The sequence below is a fragment of the Saimiri boliviensis genome, chromosome 4, assembly GCF_048565385.1.
Source record: "Saimiri boliviensis isolate mSaiBol1 chromosome 4, mSaiBol1.pri, whole genome shotgun sequence".
NCBI classification, from domain to species: Eukaryota; Metazoa; Chordata; class Mammalia; order Primates; family Cebidae; genus Saimiri; species Saimiri boliviensis.
In genome coordinates this window covers 40,314,962-40,329,252 of record NC_133452.1, presented here as the reverse complement: position 1 = coordinate 40,329,252, position 14,291 = coordinate 40,314,962, and the positions used below count along the sequence as shown (strand labels likewise).

General features: G+C 35.4%; 1 protein-coding gene across 7 annotated transcripts in view; it reads left to right on the top strand.

Moving 5' to 3' along the window:
• Window positions 1-14,291, top strand: part of LAMA2 (laminin subunit alpha 2) — a 625,652-nt gene that overhangs the window by 544,978 nt on the left and 66,383 nt on the right. For all 7 annotated transcript variants that reach the window (XM_074397494.1, XM_074397493.1, XM_074397490.1 and 4 more), the window contains 3 exons: window positions 2,991-3,107; window positions 5,067-5,249; window positions 10,403-10,557. In XM_074397494.1, the coding sequence (XP_074253595.1) occupies window positions 2,991-3,107; window positions 5,067-5,249; window positions 10,403-10,557 (455 nt within the window). The remainder of the gene's footprint in view (window positions 1-2,990; window positions 3,108-5,066; window positions 5,250-10,402; window positions 10,558-14,291) is intronic.

Sequence of the window (14,291 nt, the reverse complement as noted above, 5' to 3'; positions counted from 1 at the left end):
GAGCCATGCTTTGCTGGAATATTTTATGCCTTGTTTTCCAGTGATGTCAGCTCTTTGGCTTGAAATTTAACAACAGACACTTTAAACAATGTTATATGCTTATATTACCATAATCTGTAGTATAACAGAGATTTGAGGTGTCTGCCTATAAAACTCTATATGAAATGGAGTGGATCATTAATTAATATGTTCAGTACTCTTATGCACATCCAGACACTGATAGTTCAGAATCCTCCATCCATCCAGCTTTTTCTTGGCTATAGTTTGCAGATGCTGGCCAATAAATACAAGGATAGTTCTCCAGCTGCCCATGGCTGGCACAGCTCCCCTAATGAGCCACATGCACTACCTCTGAAAGGGGTGAACATACACACAAATCAAGACTGCTCCAGCTCTATTCTATGAGGCATATTCTCTCCCATCTGCCTTCTCTGGGTACTAGGAAAGTAATGAAAACCACAGTCTTGGTGTCGGCAAATAACATCAAGAGAACAAATAACATTCTTCCCCAGTTAGATGGTTTATGTTTTTTGAAAAATAAAAATATAGAAATATGTACACATGAAAGTAATTTACCCAGCACAATCAGGTATAAAATAAGACGTTTTAGTACATTGTCCCTCATGGCACTATTAACTGCTTCATTCATTCCTCTTTTCTACTCCCTCTAAGTACAGTAAAGGTTTTTGGAATGCTCTCTACCCAGCTCCCACCAGACCGTATCATGCCAAATGTTTGCATATGTGTCAGTGTATATATGGTGCATCTTGCTTATTTTCATGGAAAGGTCTTAAGTTTTGTTTCATGTCCACATCCACTCATCTACTTCTTTTTATAGGTTGCATATGTACCATTGTATGAATATGCTGTGTTGATACAAACAGTACTTTAATCTTATTAGGGTATTTTTATCCCCACCCCGCTTTTTTCTAGAGAGAGCTATGAGTATCCCCAAAGTTAAATCTTTTACAAGTATATTGTAGGGTAAGTTTCTGTTGGTAGAACTGCCAAACCAAATATATGTCTACTTAAAATTCTAATAAACTTATTAAATTGCTCTTTAAACAATGGGATCAATTTGCACTTCCACTCACACTCTTGTGAACACTTGGCATTATCATACATTTAACTTTCCACAATCTGAATGATGACAAATGACATCTCACTGTCGCTTAGTTTTACAGTTATTTATGATAATATTGAGTGCTTTTTAGGAATTTCATAATTGATTATTTATGTCTATTTTATTGTGAACTGCCCATCCTCATATTTTACTCATTATTCTTAAAAATATGGAACACCTCACATATTTGCCTCCCAGTTTTGCACGTAGACAATGCTAATCCACTCTGAATAATTACAATTTGGTTATGTATGTTGCTTAGGTGAAGCTTCTCTGATTTCTGTAACTGTGACCAATTTTTTTTAAGACAACAAGCGAGAAAATGAGAGGAAGACAAAGGAAACGAGGAAGACAGGAAGAAAAGGTTGAGGGTGAGAGTAGGAGGAGCACTACCACCCACCATGCTCTACTAATCCCTGGTTTTGACTATCAATCCCCGGTAGAAGGCAGTAGTTAGCACTACTTATGGAATGAAACTATGCAGATTTGAATACTACCACTGCCATTTACTAACCATTTACTTAAATTCTCTAAGTCTCAATTTCCTCATCTATGAATTGGAGATTGTAATAGTATTACATCATTATATACATCATACATCAGTGTTATTCTAAGGATTAAGTAAAACGACACACTGAAACTGATGAACACTAAATCCTTGTAACATACACACTCAATGCTTGTCAGGCATTACTCTTACTAAATATTGGTCCAACCTATCCAGGAGGGACTGGAACACCTTCTCTTTCTTGGTCCTTTCTCAGTGCTCCTCCGTACTTGGGGACTCTGACTTGTATTTACATACTGCATTTCTGTGGAGCTAATTTAACAACTAGTATGCATCCCCCCCAAAAAAAAGTTTTATGGCATAAAAAACTATTAAAAATCTGTCTAAGAAATGATCTGTTGTGTGCATTCAAGAGAGGTAAATAGCATTGTGGGAAGTGTAGAAGTTTTCACATTTTTTTTTTCAATTTCAGTTTTCACTAATACATGAACTCCATTTCAGTCTTATGATACATTTGCAGTTTAATGCATACCTGAGCAAGATTTCTAAACTTATATCAACAGCTTGGATCTTTATTTTCTCTCCCCTCAATGATTTCAAATTTTACACTTTATATTGTTATACTTGAATTTAAACTGCTTAGTTACTATTACAATATAAATTAACCTAAAGTTTAGAGAACATTAAAAAGCTGGTGGAAAGAAGCTGGAAAACTTGTATATGTAATATTAAATTACCTCTAGCAAATGGTATTTTTGGATATTAAAGATAACATTGCTAAAGTAACAAGACAAAAAAATCTATGTAAAGTTTGTTGGACCCAATTTGTAAAAATATTGTTTTCTTTATGAGAAAAATGATTATTGTCAGATATGTGCTAAGAGTTGTTTTTCAATTTCTTTAACTTATATTTTTATCCAAATAAATATTATTTACTAAAGTTGGAGGATTCTGCTAAACAATCACATCTGAGATTTTGAAAATCTAACTCAATGATTCCTTTTGGTAATAAAAGTTTTTAAATAAGTGGAATCAATAGGAGTGATAACTAGAGGACATAATTACAAATGGAATAAAAGATTAATTCTTTGGCAGTTTCTCCTTTAAAGGAAAATAAAGATCAGATACCAAAAAGAAAATGTCATTGTTCAACATGTAGAAGTATCCAATAATTCAATGATAATAAAAACACATATTTTATTATGATTGGAAATATATTTATATATAGATGCCAATACATTAAATACATTTTCTTGCTTTTTATTGATTTTATATTAAAATAACCTGAAATTGCACATCCAGGTATAAGCTCAAAGATGATAAAACTTATTTAATACTCTTTCTGTTTTCTGTTCACAGAAAATGAAGACCATCTAAATGGCTTAAAAACAAGGATAGAAAATGCTGATGCTAGAAATGGGGATCTCTTGAGAGCTTTGAACGACACTTTGGGAAAGTTATCAGCTATTCCAAATGGTAAGCATTCAGGACACCACCAACTGTGTCAGTTGGCCTGAAGTTTTAAATATTGTTGTTAACTTTTATTATTTTTTTCTAAGATTATTACTGTACTATTATCTGGAAATTAGATGCTGGTTTTCTTAATTATGAATTCTTCTTTGTGAGAATGGGAAACTAAACCATACTTTGCATTATGGTATTTTTTAATCTTTGATTGCCTTTAGTATCCTTAGGATTATGTTACAAAAAGGAAGATATAGTCTTCTGATTATTATAAAACTCATCCTTCAGTATTGGCAGGGGATTGATTCCAGGAGCCCTCAGGGATATCAAAATTCTTGGATATTCAAGTCCCTTTTAATAAAACAGCATAGTATTTGCATATAACCTATGCATAGCCTCCCATATACTTTAAATAATCCCCAGATTATTTGTAATATCTAATATAATGTAAATGCTATATAAATTTTTATAGTATATTATCGATATACTATTATCGATAAGAAAGTTTGTTCATGTTCAGCACAGACACAATCATTCTTTTTTTCCCTTAAATATCCAACTATCCGACTATCCAAGTTTGGTTGAATTTACAGATACAGAACCCACTGACATGGAGGACCAACTGCATTGTCTTCTGTGTTTCAGCGCAATAAATCATGTATTAGTGAGATAGAATAAATCACATAGACACTATTCTCTAAAATGCTGATGTACCACCACAAAGCCACAGTTTATTATAGTACCTGCAGTAATAGGTGAGAGTCCACTGCATTCTCTCTTGATACAGTTCAATTTCTTTAGCTATCCCAACTTTCAAAAACATTGGTGGTCAAACCATGTCTATAATATCTTTCTACCTATTAGAACTGCTGGAAATTATTGCATGATATTAGTTCCTGAAAGCATACATTATTTTAAGGATACTACTTTTACTAATATTATATTTTTTAAGCATTATATAACAACAACAAAGATTATAAACACTTATTGAGTACTCAATATACTTATGTGAAGTGTATGTAATCCTCATACCAATTGGAGCAAATTTTTTTGGCTTCAAGTAGTATGAGGATTACATACACTTCACATAAGTATATTGAATATAGGTAACATACGTATAAAGAGTGTTATTGCCATAACACTATCTTAACATAAGTTAGCACAAACACTTAACATCAGTTAAGATAGTGTTATGATCCCCACTTTATAGGTAAGAAACAGACTCAGGATACTGAAGGATACTGTTAATGTGGCACATAGGACACTTAAACCCCACAGTTTGATTTCAGAGCCTGTGATCTTAACCGCCAACCTACACACACTAGTACTCATCTATATATACAATATACAAATTAGGATCAGGAGACGAATGCACATATTTATACAACACAGTTAATATTAAAATCTAAAAGGTGTTTACTTTTTTGACATTAAAAAACTTGAGTAACTTTTCAGATTTTCATGTCACTTCTTCAGTCGTAAGTTCATAGAAAATTTCCAATGGTGAAAACAAACATAAATATACAAATGCACAGCCTAATATATCTGAAAATATTTTCCATCCTAACATGAATATACATTCGTTTCCCTCCAACCCCCACCCCGACCCCTGCCCTGCTTTGGAAATGCAGACTGAATCTTAACCTAGTTTTGATGAAGCTCTCATGGATAAGTTTGTCTCGCTAATAAGTTCAGCAGCAAATCGCAATATGGCCTTATACAATGAACGTTTAGAATAGTCACTTCGCTACGTTAAGAGCTAATCAGGTATTCATAGCAAAAGTCCCTGAGAAAATTTAATTTAACTAAAAAGTTTGCTTCATTTGCTACACCTGAAGACAAAGTTCAGCCTTTTCCCTTTGTAAATGCGTCCCTGAGGTCAGCCAGCCGCAGGCTCACTTTGACAAGCATGGATTAAGCCACTAACTCCAGACCCTTTGTTTTGTTTTTCATACCCTCATCTGCTGACAGACACAGCTGCTAAACTGCAAGCTGTTAAGGACAAAGCCAGGCAAGCCAACGACACAGCTAAAGACGTACTGGCACAGATTAAAGAGCTCCACCAGAACCTCGATGGCCTGAAGAAGAATTACAATAAACTGGCAGACAGCGTAGCCAAAACGAATGCTGTGGTTAAAGATCCTTCCAAGAACAGTAAGTTCTCCTTTGTCACTGTGATGATGTCATTTATTTCCTTTCACTGTAGAAGTATCCCAGACTCGTAAATGCTCGAGTTCGAAAGGACCCTCACCGTGGTGTAGTGTGCCTTCCTTGTTTCACAGATTGGGTTCAGGAGGCCAGTGTCCTGAAGTTCCAAAGCTGGAATCCAAGTCTTCCAGCTCTGCACCACTGCTTTTTTCATCTGATTTTTTTCTAGTTGAGAAGAGATTAGGAATTCCCAAGGTCTGCATGATATTTGGTATACAGATGCCAAACACTTTTCAACCCATTTGTGTAATTCAAAATACAGTTGTACTTGGGTAATTATATCCTCAGAATTGGCGAAGTTTCCTGGAACACAGAGGTTAAGGGGCACATTCATTAGCAGACTTGTTAGAACAGGGTATGAAAATGATATCAACTTGAAATGCATTAATATTTGAAAATCTTGATATTTTATCATTTAGATTCCAGTTATTTAACATTTCCAGGAAATGAAAATAACGTGTTTATCTGATTTCTAAAGATTATTCACATCTTTTATATATTGCATCAAATTATATCAACTTAAGGATTTACTGAGAAAACCTGAGAGAAGATATAATTTTTATTATTAATTAAATATAGTCAAAAAATAAAATTTTTAAATGCATTTTTCCTTGTCTGTCAAATGATACAAAGCTATATTGGGCCAGGTACAGTGGCTCACACCTGTAATCCCTGTACTTTAGGAGGCTGAGGTGAGAGATCAATTGAGCCTGGGAATTCAAAACCAGCCTGAGCACCATAGCAAGACCCCATCTTTACAAAAAGATTTTAAAAATAGCCAGGCATGGTAGTGACATTGCACCTGTATTCCCAGCTACTTGGATTCGGAGTCTGGAGGATCCCTTGAACCCAGAAGGTTGAGGCTGCAATGAGCTGTGATCACACCACTGCAATCCAGCCTGAGTGACAGATTAAGATGCTGTCTCAAAAAAAAAAAAGCAGGGGTTATCTTGGTACCCATGGTAAACGGTTTCACCAAAGGAGATGCTTTGGTAATTTGTGCTTTTCGCTTTCAAGAGACTAGCCCTCCTTTTATGCCAACATTTTTTGGGGATATCAAAATATTTGGAGTATAAAAGCAAAAGCACTTGGTATTATATGGCATACAATTGGTATTACATGGCATACAATTGGTATTACATGGCATACAATTCAAATGCTGTTTGAGTGAGGAATGGAGCCTGATTTCAGCATCCTCTCCTCAAATCAAACCCTATGGATGCTGTGACATAATAGACACTATTAACATGACTCCTTCATGAGCAAGGAAGAGCACAAACACATATAACATAAACATCAGAGCCAGGGAGAAAGGGGAGATAAAAACATCAAAATTTTTGTAATGTAAGCCCAGAAATGGCTTCCCTTGTAGTTCGAAGATTCCATGAGAATAACATCTTCTCATATATGCCAAATCACAATATTCCCACTAAAAATGAATGAAACAAAATTTTAAGCAAATATTACTATCTCTTCTGCTTATTTTATAATTTAAGCTATCTTTTAAAACTTTTATTTTAAGTTCAGGGGTATAAGTGCAGGTTTGTTACATAGATACACTTGTGTCATGGGGGTTTGTTGTACAGATTATTTCATCACGCATGTATTAAGCCTAGTACCCATTAGTTATTTTTCTTGACCCTCTCCCTCCTCCTGCACTCTACCTTCCAAAAGAATTCCATTCTAGTTGCGACTGATTCTCAACTGGTAGTGGCCTTTCATAATATCTCCATTTTGATCTTATCCTCTATTACAAGAAACAGTTAGTTATCCATAAATATTAATTAAATTGGGTCTGTGTTCTATCTTACTAGAACACAGAAATAATTTTTAAGATACAAATAGTAGCCACTAAATGATATATTTTGTGCACTTCCATTTGATAACACTTGTTTGAGTTAAAATGGGTTGCATTTACGATTAGTACTTGTTATAAAAAGTACCATTTTTGTAGTTACTACTTTATAATATTTATAGAAAATACTTCCTCATGAATTTTCAATTTTCTTTGTTTTGCTTCCATGTGAAATTGCCTCCAGAAATCAGTATGTATATATTTACTTATGTACCTTTTAGTAACTCTCATGCTTCATTGCCTATTGCAAAAAGCTTCAGCTTTGCATGTACTATGTTTTGGTTTTGTTTAAACATTGCAGAGCTATTCTTTCCACTGTCGCAGTATTAATGGTAGATATGTAAAAGTCATGTTCCTTTATAAAAAGGTGATATGTGGATATAGGTAATATAAAATGTTTTTAATAGTGTTATCAAATGTTTTTAATAGTGTTGTGAAAAGTTTGGTTAGACGAAGTGGCTCATACTCTAACCCCTGAACTTTGGGAGGCCAGGGTGGGAGGATCGCTGGAGGCCAGGAGCTTGAGATCAGCCTGGGAAACATAGCAAGACTTTATTTCTATTTGGATGCCTTTGAGAGTGGTTCGATGCCTTCTTGTGATGCTCTCGGGGAAGCTCTCAATCCCCAGCCCTCATCCAGAGTTTGCAGCTGAGTAGGGACCCCTCCTGTCCCCTACAGAGGAAAAGATTGCTATTGTTGTACTCGCCTCTGACGTACTCCAGGGTCTTTGGGAGTTTCCTCCCCTCGCCATTTCAACTTTTTTGGATTCTCGCTCTTGCATGCCTCCCTCTTCCTTTTCCCCTTGCCAGTTTCCTGGTGGCAGTTACTGGCTTTCCTGAATGGATTCCTGGCCCTATCCCTCACCCCCACCCTCACTTTCAGTCCGTTTGATACCATTTGGCTCCTTTTTTTGGCAGAACAGTCACTGTCATTGTAAAGTTTTTTAGATCAATAAAGTCAATGGCTTTCAAAAAAAAAAACGGAAAAATGAGTGAAATAACATGTATGATAGCGGATAAAAGTGGAAAGCTGAATTTCTCTATAGAATTAACTAGATTATGTTGCTTCTGATAATATAAATTCAGCCCCTGACACACAAATGACTTATTTGCAACAGGATTAATATAGATTAGATCTACATTGCTGTTGTTCCCCCATCCACCCACCCCCAAAAAATCACATTTTCCTCTCCTAGTTAGCAATTACTTTCAACTTCTGTAGAATTATATTTGGAGAAACACGTAATAAAATTAGGTCTTAACAAATGAGCACCTACTGGGATATAAAAATATTCTCCCTTAAACATCCCATATTTTAAGTTGAAAGTCAAAAAAGAACTGAAAAACAGAGCTATAAAAATAATAACAATAACAACAAAATTTAACATATCAATATTTTAAAATTATGACCAAGGGTGTCCTCAGTGGAAAATTAGAGCAATTACATTACTAAACCATCACTGAAATAATAATTTTAAACAATCGACTTGGCGACTTAGAAAAAGCAGAGTTAACTTAAAGAATAAAAAAGATTGAAAAATTAATGAATTCGAAGACGGAAAATAATAGACCTGATAAATCTAAGAGGTGACTTCTTAGGATTATAAATTAAAATTAAGTGATTGTGAGGTTTCATCAACAAAAATAAAGAACAAACAGGTGAAGCTCTAAAAGATGTATCACTAGATAAGGGAGGAAATTTAACACGAAAGAGATTACTCGGCAAAACTTGAACTGTTCCAGAGGATACGGGAAAAAGCAGGGAGAAGACCAACTTCCAAGTTCCATTTTGAAACATTTGGCAAAAATTTTTGAGAACTTGAGAATAAAAGGGTCTGTAATTTGCCTAAGTCTAGGTAGTCTTTAACTACTTTTTCTCTTTCTCATTAATCTAAATCTAAATCATTTTGCCTCAGTGTTAGAATAATTTGTAGAATGCCAGAATAACCACAGAGACTTAAAGGAAGGGGAAAATGAACAAATGGTTTATTAAAAGTATACAAAATAAAGAGATAACTGTGTTTATGCTATCCGTATGATGATGTAACACACACTTCTATCCAGATAACATGCATCTCGGGGAAAAAATACTGCACCCAGTTCTTAATATAGCAAATCTATTAAAGTTAATAATAGATCTATGTTCTTTTTAAATGCCACTAACAATATAAGTCATGAGTTATGATTATGAGTTCAAAATAGCTACTTCGAAACCTAATTTTTAAAAAAATAATAATTTACATCCCTTTGAGCACATTTAATTCATTCCTGGTGGTTAGTTCTCAGTGGTTGTCTGCCAGCTGCAGAGTAGATCATTCAGAGTCTAACATGGCATATAGCCTTGAACTTTAAGCAGTTTAACTTTTTCATTGGAGTCACAATGACAGAAAGCTGAACAATACACACTTAATCAGATAATAAATGACGTAGTGTGGATGAGACTGCCAGCACCTCAGCAATAGAATAAGAGGTTTACCACGTGTTATATGCCCTCCCTTGGAAAGCACATACTAAAAGTCTATAGATCAGTGATGACCTTCAACTATTCTAGGGTTGAAACTTTTGAAATTGCCAATATGTAACCTTTTATTTTTATTTAACCTACAAAAACAGCTGTTTAATATGGGTCTGTCTAATATATAATATAGGGTAATCAACTATTCTTCAAAATGAAATTGAACTGCACCATGAAAGATTTAATTAAGGGATATAGGGCTTTAGTCTAAGGGTTTTTCAACATCAAAATGTTCTTCAAAAGACATTTTGATAGCTTCTCTCTTTAAGAGGTGCAAAAAAAAGACAGTGAGAAAAAGAAAGAAAACCAATTTTGTGTAAAAACCCTAATTTAAATACAGTTCTGGCTCAGACAGACTAGGTGACATTTTAAAGATGCTTTCATTTCCTTGCTTCTGAGACTAAAGTTCTATTCTATAAAGGTTAACTTTTTGGCTGAAGTTAGAAATTAAGCATTGAATTAAGTTCATATGCTCTATCTTCAATGCTAATTTTTACCTTAATCACAAAGCAAAAGTGATGGCCCTCTGTCCTAACATCTACTCCTCTGGCCTGCTTGAGTCACGACTAAAATATTCACATTAGCCATCACACATTTTGCTTTAGCAGTTATGGTCATGCTTTGTCACGTTAATAAGATGAAATTGTTTGGTTAAGCATACTGCTATTCTAATTCTGTGTGTGCACGTGTGTGCATGTGTATACGTGCACATTGATTCTGTTCTATGCAGTTGCAGATGCAGATGCTACTGTGAAAAATCTACAACAGGAAGCTGACCGGCTAATAGATAAACTCAAACCCATCAAGGAACTTGAGGATAACCTGAAGAAAAACATCTCTGAGATAAAGGAATTGATAAACCAAGCTCGAAAGCAGGCCAATTCTGTAAGTTCTTTTTATCATCAGTATCAGTAACTGAGTGCAATTGGATTATTCCTAGAGGGAATGCCTTTCCCCAGAATTCCCTGTTGAATGATCTCAGATTCTTTTCCTTTAACTTGAAGCAATTTGAGGTAGGAGGGGTTGGAATGGGGGAAAGGTTAGTTTTGTTTTGTTTCTAAGTTTCAAAAGACATTTCATGAGAACAATAATCACCACTTACTGTTCTCATGAAATGTCTTTAGAATCAGGAATAGTTTAGTATTAGGAATTCTAGTATACTTTACTACTGTTTGAATAGAGTAATACAAATAGCAAGAAAGAAAACATTAATGTATACTAAAAAGGTATGGATGAGAGTGCCTTCCTCTTGCTAAAAATAAACCAAAAAAAAAAAAAATGCCAACTCGTGGGATTAAGGCAGGAATGAAGGAACAATACATGGGATGAGAGCAAAGAGAAACATTTTATATATGTTCTTTTGCCTGGTGTAAGCAATGATAAAAATGGATTTGGTTATAATTTTTACATTTCTTTTTTATTTTGGAGTAGATAGGAAATAACTGATTTGTCTCAAAATTTTGCTCTTTATTTGCCTAATTTGAAGTTTACTAGGATAGTAATGGAACTTTCTAGAAGACAACATGCTAATGAACCAGGACAAAGTTGTTAAGTGCCAACATGAAACTTGAAAGGAAAGGAAGAAAAAAGAAAGAAAGAAAAGAAAGAGAAGGAAGGAAGAAAAGGAAGGAAGGAAGGAAAGAAGGAAAGAAAGAAGGAAAGAAAGAGACAGTTTTCATATGGTCAGACTTGAACTCAAACCTTGTTAGATACCTCAGTCTTTCGTGTGAAATATTCCGTGTTTTGAACAACGTTGGAGCCAGGATGATCAGAAAAGCCCTTTCGTAGATACATTTTAGTAGTATGTAAGAATATGGCCGGGCCCGGTGGCTCAAGCCTGTTAATCCCAGCACTTTGGGAGGCCGAGGTGGGTGGATCACGAGGTCGAGAGATCGAGACCATCCTGGTCAACATGGTGAAACCCCGTCTCTACTAAAAATACAAAAAATTAGCCGGGCATGGTGGCGCGTGCCTGTAATCCCAGCTACTCAGGAGGCTGAGGCAGGAGAACTGCCTGAACCCAGGAGGTGGAGGTTGCGGTGAGCCGAGATCGCGCCATTGCACTCCAGCCTGGGTAACAAGAGCGAAACCCCATCTCAATAAAAAAAAAAAATAAAAAAAAATAAAAAAAAAAGAATATGATGCTCCAGTAACAGCATATTCTTTTTTCTCCCTATGTACATCTAACACTTCTAAACAAGGCCAAGGCAGTAAGTTCAAGGTGAACATGGAAAGGAATTTGCGACTGACTGACAAAAAAACTTGAAAAACAACAAAGAGATTAGTGAAGATGATATTACATAAGATCACAGTAATACATCAGTGAAAGGATCTGAGAAGTCATATATTCAGCTAGAATATGAAAGCCAGGCGGTATCATCAACAGGTGATCATTATGTATGTAAAGCACAAGATTAAAAGACACCAGACGTTACTTCAAGGTTTGAAATTTTATCTAAGATTTGGCCACATGGAAAAAGCCTCTACTATGTTCAGGGTTACTTTCTATAAGGTACACAAAGATGAATAAAGAAGTTCTTTTACTCACAAAGTTTATAAAATAGTAAGAAAAAAAAGCTATGTACACATATCTTATCACATAATGCAGAACACTGTGCCACATTACAGGAGCTGCAAGCAGTGACATGTTTTAGAAGGAAGCATCACCTTTAGTAGGGCCAGAAGATTTCCTGAAGGGAAGGATTGGAGCTGGGCATTGAGGAGGGATAGTGCTGGGGAGTTGAGGGTGGCGTCAGGGGACAGGAAGAGTATTCTGAGAAGGGGGAATGGCTTGAGCCAAGGCAGAGGGAGAAGGAAGTTTAAGGTCCATTTAGGGAAAAAAAAAGGTTCAGTTTTCCCAGAGTAATTGGTAAAGGAAACACTTAACTAGAAAGATCAATAGAGGACAGGTCTTGTCAGGCCTTCAATAATATGTTAAGCAGTTTCATTTAGCAACACTTGGACTTGGGATAAGCCTAACTGGAAAGGATAAGCTGAAAGCTTTGAGCATGGAACACAGTATAATCGAAGCTGTGCTTTTTTAATATAAACCCAGAAGCAGTTTGTGAGGGAGATGAAAGAAAGAATGAAGGACCCAACTATAGCCGTGGCAAGAGAAAAGAAAACCGTGATGTACCACTCCTATATTTTGCAGTGTTGACTAGGAAGAAGCAATAATAGTAAATATTCCTTTGTGAATCTCACATTTAGCCACATTTTTTGACTTAGTCATCAAGTGGAGAAATCTACACATTTTTGCTATTTCTTCACTGTAAAGATTTCTAGAACTATGCCCATATATTCATCAGTTGTGAGTGCTTTTCCCCTACTCACAAAAGGGTGAAATTCAAACATGTAAGCATATAAAACCTGTGTTAAAGTACAAAATAAAAGAAAGGTATAGGCTGGGCATGGTGGCTCACACCTGTAATCCCAACACTTTGGGAGGTCGAGGTGGGCAGATTGCATGAACTTAGGAGTTTGAGACCAGCCTGGGCAATGTTACAAAACCACATCTCTACAAACAATTGAAAAATTAGGTGAGTATGGTGGGGCATGCCTATAGTCCCAGCTACTTGGAGAGCTGAGGTGGAAGGATCACTTGCTCCAAAGGATGAGGCTGCAGTGAGCCATATTTGCACCATGGCACTCCAGCCTGGATGACAAATAGAAACCCTGTCTCAAAAGAAAGAAAGGTACAACAGTAATGCTAGCAAAAGTAATCATTGTCCAGGCATTTCAAAGAAATTCCCAATCACTTTTGGAAATGGAATTACAACACAGGCCTTATTTTTTTGTAAGATGTTAGAAATATGCAAGCAGCCAATTTTTTTTCAAATTAGTTTTATACTAAGTGAACATTACATTTTCTGATTTGTAAATATGGATATCTGGATATGACCTTAGCACATACTTGACAAGACCAAAACATTAAAGACATTTATTTTAAAGTAGCATTCTCTGGGTTTGTTGATTCTGAAATTGAGTGGCTGATACTCCTTTAAATGAATGACCTACTTACAGGATGAAAAATACAGTGAAAATCCAATAGATATAATAATGGGATATTCAATAATGTCTGAGTTCATGATGATTAACTGGTAAATAATGTTGTGTTGTTGAAATGCCTTAAAGATACTTAATGCTTAGTGATTTTTGTTTAGATGTCTTACTAAGGATCTGCATTAGAATAAACAATAATTGATAGGGTCAAACATCCTAAAAGGATGCTTGAATTTCTGAAATTTCTCTCCTCTTGCAAGAGAGATATGTCCTAAAGATTTCTTCTGGAGACATAGTATTTTGATTTTCCTGTTTTAACTTGTTTAAAAGAAATACCTATAATTGAAAATCAAAACACAAAGTATTCAAAAGGAAGAGATTACCAGTTATGTACTGGCTGTCAATAGTCTGGGCTAAGTAAAATTTTCAGGTTCTGAGAGTATATCCAAAACCAGAGAACAGACAGCAGACAATTCAAGAGGATTTTCTTTATGAATGTGTGAGAACTGAGCAGGAGGTTACTGTCTAGTCCACTCTGTGCTGCTGTGACAGAATGTCACAGACTGGGTAATTTGTAAAGAAAAGAAATTTATTCTCACAGTTCTGGAGACTGGGAA